The 14,102-nt window shown below is 42.8% G+C and overlaps 1 protein-coding gene across 1 annotated transcript; it reads left to right on the top strand.

The window, feature by feature from the left end:
• The first annotated feature begins 666 nt into the window (after positions 1-666).
• Positions 667-10,319, top strand: slc1a5 (solute carrier family 1 member 5). Its single transcript, XM_010872872.5, has 8 exons — positions 667-1,305; positions 5,985-6,027; positions 6,160-6,228; positions 6,332-6,498; positions 6,825-7,058; positions 7,614-7,808; positions 7,932-8,066; positions 8,495-10,319. The coding sequence occupies exons 1-8, from the start codon at positions 782-784 to the stop codon at positions 8,721-8,723; spliced, it is 1,596 nt and encodes a 531-aa protein (XP_010871174.1). The 5' UTR covers positions 667-781; the 3' UTR covers positions 8,724-10,319.
• The last annotated feature ends 3,783 nt before the right edge of the window (positions 10,320-14,102 follow it).

The following is a 14,102-nucleotide window of genomic DNA, read 5'->3' as shown; positions in this document are numbered from 1 at the left end:
TTTTTAAAGACAGTGTGCGGGCATGAGCTTGGGCGGGTCGATTTACAAATAGGGTTATATAGAAAATATAGCGTCCGTGCAGATTTTTTGTGGAGCCCGCGAATGAAGCGTGTTTACAGTGAATGACATCTGGCAACCCTGCCGCCGGGCCATAGACTATTAAATAATTCTAATAAAATATCAATGACAACAGTATACGGGTGCTGTTTTCTATAGAGCTGTCAACGTAAACATTTTGAGGAAGATATGGTTGAGTACAATGAGATATGGAGTGCATGGCTAAAGGCCTAATGTCAATACATCGCTGATGCAATCCACCCCTAATGTGTCATATAATCTCGAGGTAATCTTCACGATTAAAATAAACGTGTTTTAATCTATAAAAAGTAAACGTAAATTATTCTGAGGATAAATATGTTTGATTACTTTCACATTTCGTTTAGCTAAATCCTCGTCCATATTGAATTGGATAATTGTGTAATTATTCAGGAAATGTAAATTGTATTATTATTATTTCCTTGGACTTTGTGTGGTTTAAGTGTTAGAACGGGTCACTGTTTTATTTTTTTTAAATTAGAAATGGGTGACGCAACCATTGACTCCGCCCGGACTGGACGCGTCATCAACTAAGGTTTTCCACGAGACTATAAAACGTGACGTTTCAGTCCACAATCCAGATAACTATCGGACCCGGCGTTGGCTGTGCTTGTGTTCATAGAAGTCTGGTATTTATTTAAACGGTATATTTTTTAGTTACCAAGGTACGTTTGGGGCTCACACAATGGCAGAAAAGATAAAGGGGAAAGCATCCAACGGAGAAGCGCATCTCGCGGAGCCGGTAGCCAACGGACTAAGCCACAAGAAGTGTTACAATGAGACTAAATCTGAGAAATTTAAACGGTTATTCCTGGCGAACTTGCTGGTGATTCTCACAGTGACCGGAGTGATCATCGGGGTGTTTATTGGACTTGGTGTGCGCCAAATGGAGTTGAACAGAACGCAAATCCTTTACGTGGGCTTTCCAGGTGAATTGCTCATCCGGCTGCTGAAGATGATTATCATCCCTCTGGTTGTGTGCAGTCTGGTGTCCGGGGCGGCCAGCATTGACCCCAAAGCCCTAGGCAAGCTGGGCGGCTGGGCCATGCTCTTCTTCTTGGTCACCACCTTAATTGCGTCAGCCATCGGGGTGACCATGGCTTTCATCATTTCCCCCGGATCAAACACCGGCTCCAAACCGATATTGTCTGACGACGGTGATCTGCCTCAGTCGAAAGAAGTGGTGGACTCCTTTTTGGACCTAATCAGGTAGGTCAATGTGTGGTGTAACAGCTTGACCTTAGAACAAATGTGGCTACTTGCCACAATTTGTTACGGTGAAGTGGCGGCAGTTCACGTGTCTGCTTTTGTCCTGGTCCTTTGTTAATTACAAAATAACCTGCACACGCGTGGCAGACCCCTGGTAACCAAACTAATGAGCCCACTTTCATCGGCTATTCCTCAACGTTTTTATATGAACCGGTTAAAACGTTTTCAAATCGTTTTGTCCCCAACATCCGTGCGCGTAGAAAATGGGTACATGTGTAGGCTAGGTCAGTAATCAAGAATTCGGTACTGTAATAGCTATGTAAAGTAGTAGTTGCTGACTAGGATAACTAATGATATCCCGCATTCGCTGTGTAAGACGCGCGAGTAGTTGCATCATCTCTAGTTTCAGTCGGCTTATCGGCTGTGTAGACGACTAGGCTATTGTCCAGCGTTCAACGACAAAACTATCACGTCTGACAGCTTTCATTTTGGCATTCTAAGGATTAACCCTATCTTTACAACCACTATCGGAGAAAAGTAAATCACGTTTAGTGTATTCTAAACCTACAGAACACGTGCGTGCGAGCGTAAGAGTTTCCTCAAAGACACGTGTAGAAAAAAACATTGTGGGTTGGGGCGTTATTCTGGGTTAGTTTTATGGTTGGCGCTAAACTTTTTTTTTAATAGGGGACAGCCCCGTATATTTCCAAAAACGGTATTACATTTCCCGTTCCGCCATATGTCTTAACCCTATGACGAATACTAGAACATTCCGTTCCTGATTACGCTTACTTTGAATAAGTCTTTCTTATGGGTAAAGCTATTATCGCAGCAGTGAAATACAACGGCATTACAATTTATACTTCATAGATGACATCTTTTGAAAGTTCAAATTTCAAAATGCGGTTTGATAGTTGTTGCTAGATGAATGGATGAGGGTACAGTATATTGTTCTACCTATTGTCTTATTGTTACCCGTATTTTACCTAAATTTTCTCCCTCTCCCAATTTGGTGATGTCCAACTGATGGTTATTACCCTGTTATTACAACTCCATAGCAAGTTATGGATGGCTCTGATTCTTCTACTGCTTGCTTAACCAGGAGGCTCTGCTGGTTCACTATGTGAAGTCATTCTCCAGCCAACAACCATGAACGAGCATGACCTATCAAAATAAGTCATTAGACAGCGATGTGAAGAGGCAAACCTGTCTGATGTTTTACCTGGACAGGACTAACCATAAACTACATATCGTACAATTTACTTACCACTGTCCGGTGTTGTAAACCAAATACACTGATGTTCTATCAGATGGAAAGTAATCACAGAAAAGACATACGGGTGTCCAATTCCGGCACCCCTGACCTGTGTCACATGGGTGTGGTGAGGGAAGTCATTCTGACAGCCATGCCCACTGCTATATTAAAGATCTGGGACCTCCCGTGTTGGGCTGAATGTGTGATATGTTGACATGTGCATGTTAAAGCAAGTGGTTTTGGTGGCATGGAAATCACAGACTGAGTTTGTTGTTGGTAATTTGACTAATGGGTATGAGTTTTTACAAGCTAAACCTCACACCAATCACTTATCCTGTAACATTATGCAACAATGGGAGAAGAAAAGGCCTATTCTCCAGGGCTTAAACAGAACTAAAGAACCTTGTGTTTTCAGTAAGAGTTGGGGACTTCAAAAAGCAGTACTCCATCTACAGAGACTTCTTTGTTATTCATGTGCTCTCTGCAATTCACCATAAGATTTCATACACTGCATTCTTGGGCTCTGGCCCACTGCTCTTTCCTCATTCTGCGCATTCTTGTCATAAAGCGTAACATTTTTATAGTTTGATAGCCAATTATATTTTATTTGATGCTATACCTGATTGAGGATTGGACAACTATCTGCAGCAGGGTGGTCTCTGTGAAATCTAATTCATACTGTCATTCATAGAGGGTGGTTCTTTTTTCCCATTTTGATCTTTAAATCAAATTAGTCTGTCTTGGATACGCTCGGCTCTCAGCAGGGAATCCCTGACAAAACCCTGTCAACCTTGAGAACACAAATTCACAGGGACAAAAAGCCTGTTAATTGGGCAGCTTTGAGACACTTGGCTCATTAAAGCAACACGTCTGTCGTGGTCCAGTTTTGGCAACAGCAGCAGCGGTTGGCTAAGGAGAGTGTATATTTACCACAGTAAATATAAAGGCCTTTAAATCACGAATGCAAGCTCTCTCCCCCTCCCATTGTCACTCATTCTCCCTCCCTCATTCTTCCGCATTCCATAAAACCGTATTCCGAAGAACCTGCCACGTGTCAACTGTATGCATAGTTCTGTGTTAATAAGTCAATAACTTCCCAAACGTTGGCCTGTAAGTCTAGTTTTAAGTGCCATAAACCAGCTTCAGGGACAAAACCAGCTGCAATTATCCCCTTTCCCTCCCTTCACATCCTTCTTTACTTAACCTTCCGTATCTCTAGCCAGCTGGAAAGTGTTGGCTTTCCCACGTTTCAGGTAAATACTCCATTCACAGGTATCCGGGTGCAGGCTGTGTTGTAACCTCTGTCTGTTTACTGGCCAAGGTCTGCCACTGTATTGGAAGTGACTCCTCCTCATCAATGAGGCCTTTGGGTCAATGGTGTATTCACTGCCTGACCCTTTGCCATAGCGGTCTAACCTGAGACTATGCACAATGTGAGACAAACTTTGAAAACAATGAGATCACATTAACAGACAGGTGTGTTTTGTCGTTTGGATTTTATTAGGATCCTATATAATATATGCAATATGCAGTACCAGTCAAAAGTTAGTTTTACTACTCACATTGAAAATGCTTCATGATTAGAGGGCAGGGCCACATAACCAGCGTAACAGGGTGTCGCATCAGCCTCTGTGCTGTGCCAATGTGCCTCCACAGCTCGTCTCTGACATTTGGCTCACCGCTAAATCTAGAGAAGCAGCGGAGTATGTACTATATATGTCTGTAAACCAAATCAAGCCAGGAACTCCCTGAACTCTCATTGGTCTAAATGGAGGGCCGGGAAAGGATTGTTTTCACAGTGGTTTGCAAATAACTTCTGGGTGCCGCTGCCAAGGTTTTCGCCTTTCATTGGCTGATCCGGTTTGACCAGGTAGTGGTGAACGTGACCGCATGAAAATGACACGTCGTTGACGTTACATAAACCCGACCCCGCCCCCCATCCTCAGCTGCCACATGGTCGTGTATCCCCGGGGCTTCAGGCGATCTGTGTTTTCTGTGTGTTTCACCGCCTGTCTGCTTGTTAACCAAAGACCGTAGGAATGTGCACTGCAGGTGTGTTTGCTGCCCTGACGGCAACGTTTCAACTTTTTAAATAACACAAAACTAAACCTTACCGTAGCATTGTTTAGTTTTCCTGGACAGCTCAGCTTTTCAGGGAAGCAAGCATTTCAAATCCTTGTAGGACTGGGCTGGGAAAGAAACAACAGTGACCAACTAAAGTACAATGTGGAGATTTCCTGGGTTAAAGCAATGCTAAATGGCTGAAGCAAAAAGAGGCTCATATCAATCTTTCCATTGGTCTTTGGAATAGACAAGGCTACTAGTGCGTGTCTGAAGGAGTACAGGTGTATTCCACCCTAGACATGGCAACATGTGTAGGGTTTCGATCATTCCTTCTTTGTATTTCATCGCCCAGTGCTTATGCGTGAAATGTCTCCTTCACGGGTGTGTTGGCATTGGGTTGTCATGACATGGCATAGCAGGAAGTAGAAATAAGGAAATGGGCGGGTGGTGGGAGGGTTGTTAACCGAAGTAGTCTCCAGTGTTTTGGACAGGCTGTGCTGCTCTGTGACTGGTGAAATATGATATCAGCATCACTTCTTCCTGTTGCTGTGGGACCATCATGCCTGTGGAGAGCAGGGAATTTGTCGGTCACTCAGATACTTTTCATTTTTACCCGCCAAAATACCCCTCCAAAACACTTAACACAAATTCCTAAGCTGTGTAATGTTCATGTGCAAAGAGCGCTGCATATTACTATTAAGAGGAAACATGGTATATTGCCCAACTTCCTTTTTGGTAACATATCACAGTTATGAACCCCATGTTTCCCACTATCCCTAACCACTTCCAAAGGTCACAGTTCCTAGAAATTGGTTTCAAGGGCAATTCAGTCTCCTCAATGGTAACATTTAATCCCAGAATGAATTATATCCTGTCCTGCTCATATTTAGGTCAGAAAGAGATGAGGGATACATGTGACCACGCTTTTTTTTTTGGTGTTGTTGGTGGTATTACTGACTGTTTTTAGCAGCAGTACTCTGCCTTCTCCAGAGATGTGTGGGCGTTGTTTGGGCCTGTAATCCTATCAGCAGTCATTTTTGGATTAATACAATGATTCTCCCAGCTATACCCCCATGAGAATGTTTGGTTAACACCCTGGTGAGGCATCAGAGCCCAAGGGCGACGTAAAGATGCTGAGTCAGCATGAATCCTGGAAAGTCTGCTTAGAAGTTAGAGAACCGAGTTAAGCACAAACCTGACCAGATTAGCTGTGCTGAAATTCTTGCCTTAACCAAATGGGGTGTGTGTGGGGGTAAATGAGATATTTGTGACCGCTTCTATTTCAGCCATTACTGGGTCACTTCCTGTTATCTTACCTGTTTTGATTTGAGCTGTACTGAATGCGTCTTCTTTTCTTCAGAAACCTATTTCCCTCCAACTTGGTGTCTGCTGCCTTTCAGTCAGTGAGTATCCTCTTGTACTACAAACAGGCATAAGTGAGACAAAACTTGTCATTTCATTCACACGGCTATACAGAACATGTCTTACATCCGCGTGCGAAGGGCCACCAATGACTGTGTTCTCTCTTCCTGCAGTATGCAACCAGCTACAAGTTTGTGAGCAAAAATGGCACCAATGGGTTGCCCAACATCACAGTTGAGAAGGTGAGTTCACGTGTCTTTGGTGAAGTTACACCGTGGTTTACATTTTTAAAAATGCCTATAACATGCATCTCTGACCTGCATTGGTGTGTGTGTGTGCTTCTAGGTTCCGTTCGGTACAGATCAAGATGGCATGAATATCCTGGGTCTGGTGGTGTTTGCCATAGTGTTTGGTGTGGCCCTGAGGAAGATGGGAGAGGAGGGAGAGATCCTCATCAAGTTTTTCAACTCCTTTAACGAGGCCACCATGGTGCTTGTGTCCTGGATCATGTGGTGAGGGAGCCATTTGCCTGGCAGCGCTGTTGGGACTACATCTGTGCCAGGAAAACACTGACATAGACATTTTACCACCACACGTGTGTCCAACTTTGTCTAAAGACTTGCTGGGGTATTGGTTGGCTACGTGTGGTGACTGATAACATTTATTTGATAAACCCCTTTTTCACATTAGTCGCTGTCAGTGTCCTTCTACAGGCACCTATCCTAACACCAGAAAGTGCTAGCAACAACAAGAAATGGATGCGCGCAGTAGCTAGGCAAAACCTTCTATTAAGGTCTGAATCTGAATCTAGGCCTGATCTCTCCGTCTCTCTGTCCAGGTATGCCCCCCTGGGTATTATGTTTCTAGTGGCAGGGAAGATTGTGGAGATGGAGGATGTGGGCATGCTGTTTGCCAGCCTGGGAAAGTACATTGTCTGCTGTATCATCGGCCATGCCATCCACGGCCTGTTGGTCCTGCCAGGCATCTACTTCCTCTTCACCCGCAAGAACCCCTACACCTTCCTGTGGGGCATCTTCACAGCCTTGGCCACCGCCTTCGGAACCAGCTCCAGGTACGGCTCTGGTCACCCACCGCGTCCGCGTCTCTCGTGGACGTTTTAAAACGTGCAACGGTGAAGGCTCAAGGGCAGCGATGTAACTGATGATGCTGTCGTTCCTGGTTAAGAGTTTTGTCGTTGATTATTTTGACTAACGAATGATGATCAGAGCTTAAATTGGGAGAACATTTGTAGATGTTAAATAAAGAATTGGTCTTTAGTTAAATCTAATTAAAACAAAAACATGGAATGGTAAAAATGTGAAATTAGAAGGGAGGGCTGATTAATATCCTTTTGTGAGGGACTGTCGTTCTTTGCAGAAATGTATCAACTTCTCCAGTCCATCGGCAGGCTGCAAATGAGCTACTGTAGTTCTAGTAGCTGCTATAATGTCATTAGACTTTGCTTGGGGCGACAGGTCTGCTTGTCTAGCTTGTTTACTTCATTTTAGTTGAAGGTTCTGTTTGTGGCTTCTCATGTTTTGTGGGGAAGTAACTAAGAGCGTCTTAATGTCAAGTGTTGAATGTCCATATCCCTTTTAAACACATTCACGCTCTCACCGTCTCTCAGCTCGGCCACTCTGCCCCTGATGATGAAGTGCGTGGAGGAGAATAACGGAGTGTCGAAGCACATCAGCCGTTTCATCCTACCCATCGGCGCCACGGTGAACATGGACGGCGCCGCGCTGTTCCAGTGTGTGGCGGCGGTCTTCATCGCTCAGCTCAACAAAACCCCACTCAACTTCATCCATGTCTTCACCATCCTGTGAGTCACGTTCTGTCTCTGTTCAGTGGGATTTGGTTCAGTGCGGGGACTTGATTCAGTTTCTGTGTCCCTCAAACCAAATGCTGTGCTGCGGTTGGCTCACTGTCCTTCCCACTTTGCCAGGGTGACAGCTACGGCGTCCAGTGTGGGAGCGGCAGGGATCCCAGCCGGCGGGGTGCTGACCCTGGCCATCATCCTGGAGGCTATTGGACTGCCCACCAATGACATTTCACTCATCCTCGCAGTTGACTGGCTCGTGTGAGTACCTCTTCTGTGGCATTCTGCTGGGACAGATTCTCCATCATAAAGCTAGCATAAGCTGTGTGTCTGTCTGGGTTAGGTTTAACTGATTGAATAAGGACAAGGAGTGTAAAACCTTTTTTAGGATCTTTTGCCGGTCCACTCAAGGACAAAGTACATTTCTGGCTTAGGGGTTAGGTTTAGGGTCAGACATTTAGAGCTTATGTAAGAAATTAGGTTAAAGGTTTAGGCATTAGAACTAGGGTTATTACGGTTAGGGTACAATGGCTTTTTTGTTGTCTCGACAGGGATAGAACTCCCTGTCGAGACAATGTAAAAGCCATTGTAAAAGCCATTCGTATTGATGGGCGCATCCTTATGGATAGCCCCGCTTCCTTATTTGAGTTTTGCTCTGGTTTGACAGTGATTTGACACTTTGTTTCCAGGGACCGTACCTGCACTGTTCTGAACGTGGAGAGTGACGCCTTTGGAGCCGGGCTGCTACAGTGGTACGTGGATCGCTCTTCTGAGCCTGACGCGGTGGAGCTGAAGGAAGTGAAGATGGAGGGCGGCGAACCGGCCGAGCCGGAGCAGTCGCCCCTCATCGAGAAGCACAGGGGTGCTGGCAACGAAAAGGCCGATGTCCACATCTCTGATAAAGAGTCGGTCATGTAGATGCTATGTAATCTATGACCCCTCCGGTTGACCCCCTGAACCGAGCCTCTCCATACTTGACCACCCATACAGAAATGAGGCAGAGGATCTTCAAAGACTTCTCCATTCAAAAAATGATTCCTCTCCTTGTGTCCTCACTCTTTAAAAGAGACTAAGATCAGGTTGTGTGGCCAAGGGGAGTGGGAGCTGCATGTTCTCATTTACAAGTGACAGTATTTTATTTTTAAGGTTGGAACCCTTTGGCCATGACCTGTCTGTCTCTCTCGCTCTTTAATATTTCTGTAGCCACCCTATATAGTCTTTTTCTCATGTTTTCAATAACGGTGCCTACTTATGTTTCTTTGTGCATAAAATGGTATGAAGTAGCGACACACTAGCCATCTTGCATCGCTCTGTATATGAAGAAGAAACCAAAGTTATGACACTACGATCCTGTATGTTCTGGCTTCCAGTATGATGAACCAAATGAACAACCATCCTAAGAGACGTTCTGCTCCTGGAAAAAGGAACTTTTTAATGCAACAGACTTTCCATGTAATATGACTCCTCATTTCCCTTTTTTTTTATCCCACATTGTGTCAATTCAACCAGCAGTTGTTCTTACCTAGTACAAGGCAACTAAAAAGCTCCGTCAAAATGAAGGCCTTTTTCGCCTACTGGTTTTTCTTTTCCTCGTTTTAATGAACGGTGTTTCACTCCTTGAACCGTGTGGCATCCACTAGGCTTGGTAACAGTAACCGGATTTTAAATGTCTTGTATTTATTGTGGCTTGGGATTTTTGTGAGCAGGGTTAAATTCTATTTATCTCTGACAAGGGTTAATCTTTAAAGGAAGGGTCCTTGGCTGTAAGCCATTTATCAATATGTATTTATTGACTCTTAATTTGTCTTTTTGTATTTATTCCTTGATTCAGACATTAAAGAAACACTCAGCCAATTGTTATAAATTGTCTCCAAATTAGTTTCCCTTCATTAAGTGAAGGATGTCCTTTCTCCAAATCATGAACTCACTTGTTTTGTTCATAGGTGTATTTTGCTAGTTTTTTTATTTTATCATTATTGCTTTTTTTTGTTTTCCATAAATGTTTTGTCCAGATGTTGAGTGAGTGCTTTTGTCCTCCCCTCATTGTAAATGAATAATGTTATGTGATCTTGACATTTGTGACATCCATTCATTGATATTCTGCATCCATACTGCTGGAAAGGCATTTGAACAATGTCAGTACTTTTTCATTGTTTGGTTAGATTTTTCTGGACCTTAAAAGCCCTCCTGGAATTGATATGCCTCACCTCAGAGGCCTGGAATAACCTTGTTTACCCGTTGTGCTTGTATTTAAGGCTAAGAAAACAGAACAATGTATACTGGCATTTGTTTTTAAAAATGTGTCTGCCTTTTCTCTCTGGTTCTCTGAAAATTTGGTAAAACAACATTCCACAGGGTCACTAAAGTGCTGTGTGTGTGTGTGTTGTGTGTGTCTGTATATGTACAGTTGTACAGGGTGTATGTACAGGGTGTTGGTGGCCTGTTTAGTTAACCACCATAGGTACTAGCTTTACAAAATGGTGATAATTAGAAATAAACCATTATTACAATGAACGTGTGGACTTTTCACTTTTATAATGAAGGCCAATGGATTTGAATGTAAGCTTAACACATTTGGACATGTTGTGAATAATAAAGGACATGTTGCAGGAAATGACATGACCCATAGGTCAACATTTAAATGGCTTATCGATCCTACAAATGCAGTGCACATTTAGCCTTAGTGTAGGTGGGCTGATTGTACATATAGCCCTTTTCAGACATAATCAGTTCCTCTGTCAGCAAAGATGTGACTTCGGTCTATTTTGAATACAGCCAACGGTTTACTTTCCCCTCCAAGGAAAGTAAAGAGGAGTAAGCTGTGTGGTTTTATGTATTACCAGGGTCTGACATTGATGACGGCCTGCTGGCCCGGGCCAGGGATAACCTGTGTGGGGCAAGCAGATCTCGTCAATTGCCCAACTGGACCAATAACTTTCTTGTCATATTTTCAGTCAAACATTCTTTGTCGGTTTTTATTACTAAGTAATGTGTCACTGTCCAAACTTAAATACACCACAAAGTTACTTTTCCACTCAAGTGGCTTCACAAGTAGTAACATTTATTGATAGAGTTGCTTTGTTAATATCAGCTTTAAAGACAGCATGTGCTTTAAAGACAGATAATATTTTAGTTTCTCCGATTGTGGTGGTAGTAGGCAGCAGAAATAATATGTTGCAATGGGAGTCAGTGTCCCTTTATTTTGGTCAGTGTCAAGGAAGGAACAGAGAGTTGAGAGATTATCAGGGGCTGCTTAATATTCTGTTATAATCTATTGGGCTTTGATCTATAGCCCACTGCTAAAAGGTCATTGCTATAAGACGTGTATAATGTTGCATATGCTTAAGTGTTATTTATTTCTCTGCCTGCATTTTAATTCTGTGGTCTAGGCTCAAATGTTGGTGACCAAGGAATAAATCACTTACATTGCAAAATGATATTGCACAGCTTTTTAATATAATATTTTAATATTTATATTTTCTCATTTATAGGTTTTGCTTCTCCCTTGTGAATTACTATATTGTCCCCAGTTAAAGGTAGAAAAAAAGGTTGATCTCTGATTTGAATTCCGATTCAGATGGTAATCCCCACCACAATATTCAGAAGTTACCCATTCAATGTCTCTAGAGATGAGCTTTTTAAATCAGAATTTCTACAATTCATTTTGAGTAGTTTGTATTTTCTGGTTACATGTCATCTCGTCCATCATTTAGAGGTAAAGAAGCCTAGGAGCACGTTAATTAAGCTTATTCTGCAACCTGGTGGTGGAACAGAGGAGGTGCATACCTAAATCCAGACATTTTTGCAAACTGTTATAATTTAGTAATATGGCAGATGCTCTTATTCAGAGTTACACTGTTAGTAATTATACATTTTATCTCAAAAACACACAGAAGTAACACCGAATCACCGTTTATACCTGGTGTCAATGCGTTCTTTAGCGCTAACTATCTCCTAAATCTGTGAAAAGTAGTCAAGAGGACTCCTAGTTATAAGACCAAATCACAAACAATCCTAAAAGGGCTGCTGGCAGCAATCCGCCTCGTAAACAGGTCGACGTTTTAAAAACATTTAATGATACTGAGCTTTTAACAAGGTATCACCTTAATCGTGAGGGTATTATGATCATAAGTATAGCTAGTCAGGGAAGCTGTCACGAAACCAACAAACAGAAACAATCAAATAACATCGGACATCAAGGTTGCAACAACTCTACGCTTCTTGGCCACAGGGAAAATGCAGCTATGCAGCGCGAACGAACTACGTATATCTGTCACCTGTCAGTAGTATACTACATCATACAAAAAATGCCTTCTCCACACCCCATTGTCCGACAAAATCATTCGGTTTCCTCATTCACCAACTAAAAAAAAAAGCCGACTTCATGGCCACAGCTGGACCACCCGGTGTAGCTGGTGCTACAGATTGGACATATTGCACAAATGATTGCCCCATCAAAATATGAACGTGTCGAGCTGCCTTACATATAAAAGGCTGACAATTAGCTGAACATATCTTTACTAGTCAGTATATCATTCTTGGTTTCATGTTTAATCAGTGACTCAGCCTATATTTTTATTTCATTATCTTTATTCCAATATGGCAACATCATACATCCTTCTACAGTATTGCTATGATGAATTCACTGACGGAAACCCCTCCCATACCAGCCAATCACTGTGGGCATAGTAAGTAAACTTCGTTCGAGAAACACGACATCACCCATGGCAACGGGGTCAACCCCGCCCTTTCGCTTAGCTTAAGATTTCTCCCCATTCCTTAGTAAAAGCCGGTTTTAGTACCTTTGTTTAAGAGGTCATTCTTAGCCAGGAACCTTTACTGCTGTTTAGGAGTCCTCGTAGTGGTGAGATAAAATGTTTTGTGAATATGGCCCCAGATCAAAATGTAAACTGACAAGATCAGTACAAAATATGCATTTTAGAATAATTTCTAAACACACATATTTATATGGTTATTGCACTGGAAGATATTTTAGTGATTGTCTCGTCACTTGATAAATGACAGGTTAAACTCAACATGTGGAAACTAGCAGATATCACGCTTTCACTCACAAATCAGATTACTTTCCAGTTGAGGCAGAACACTGTGACACCATCACTCCACCAATGGCACACACTTTTAAATGGGTAACTTGGGTAGAATCAGATTAGACTTTTTTACACCTGGAATTTCAATGCACCTGCATGGACTGATGGCACTGTCTCAGGGCAGATGGCATATCTACGACTCCAGGATCAGTGCGGCTGCCCGTTGAGCTATATGAGGTAAGACTGACAGAGCGATGGCCTCTTTAATATACAAGTCAGTATTTAAAAATAAATATTTTAATTTTACTATTAGGAGTAAGTCTTCCTGAGCATGTTGCTGGAACATGCCACAGCACACCAAATGGCATCAGTTAACAATTGGACATTTCAAAGGTCAGATATCTCGTAAAAATGTATTGAACTAAGGAAGTGAACCAGTGTAACCTAATTACCCATTTACTCTATGATCAACAACAGCATCAGGACAGAGCCGACTAACACACCGTATCTCACAAAAGTGAGTACACCCCTCACATTTTTGTAAATATTTGATAATATCTTGTCATGTGACAACACTGAAGAAATTACACTTTGCTACAATGTAAAGTAGTCAGTGTACAGCTTGTTTAACAGTCTTAATTTGCAGTCCCCTCATAATAACAACACAGCCATTCATGTCTAAACCGCTGGCAAAAAACGTGAGTACACCCCTAAGTGAAAATGTCTAAATTGGGCCCAAAGTGTCAATATTTTGTGTGGCCACCATTATTTTCCAGCACTGCCTTAACCCTCTTGGGCATGGAGTTCACCAGAGCTTCACAGATTGCCACTGGCATATGGTCTGAGCACTGACAGGCTGACCCCCCCACCCATTCAACCTCTGCAGCACTCATATGTCTATTTCCCAAAGACAACCTCTGGATATGACGCTGAGCGCGTGCACTCAACTTCTTGGGTCGACCATGGCGAGGCCTGTTCTGAGTGGAACCTGTCCTCTTAAACTGCTGTATGGTCTTGGCCACCCTGCTGCAGCTCAGTTTCAGGGTCTTGGCAATCATCTTTATGTAGAGCAACAATTATTTTTTTCAGATCCTCAGAGTTCTTTGCCAAAAGGTGCCATGTTGAACTTCCATTGACCAGTATGAGGGAGTGTAAGAGCGATAACACCAAATGTAACACACCTGCTCCCCATTCACACCTGAGACCTTGTAACACTAATGAGTCACATGACACCGGGGAGGGAAAATGG

The sequence above is a fragment of the Esox lucius genome, chromosome 1 (genome assembly GCF_011004845.1).
Source record: "Esox lucius isolate fEsoLuc1 chromosome 1, fEsoLuc1.pri, whole genome shotgun sequence".
NCBI classification, from domain to species: domain Eukaryota; kingdom Metazoa; phylum Chordata; class Actinopteri; order Esociformes; family Esocidae; genus Esox; species Esox lucius.
This window is presented reverse-complemented; position numbering and strand designations above follow the sequence as displayed.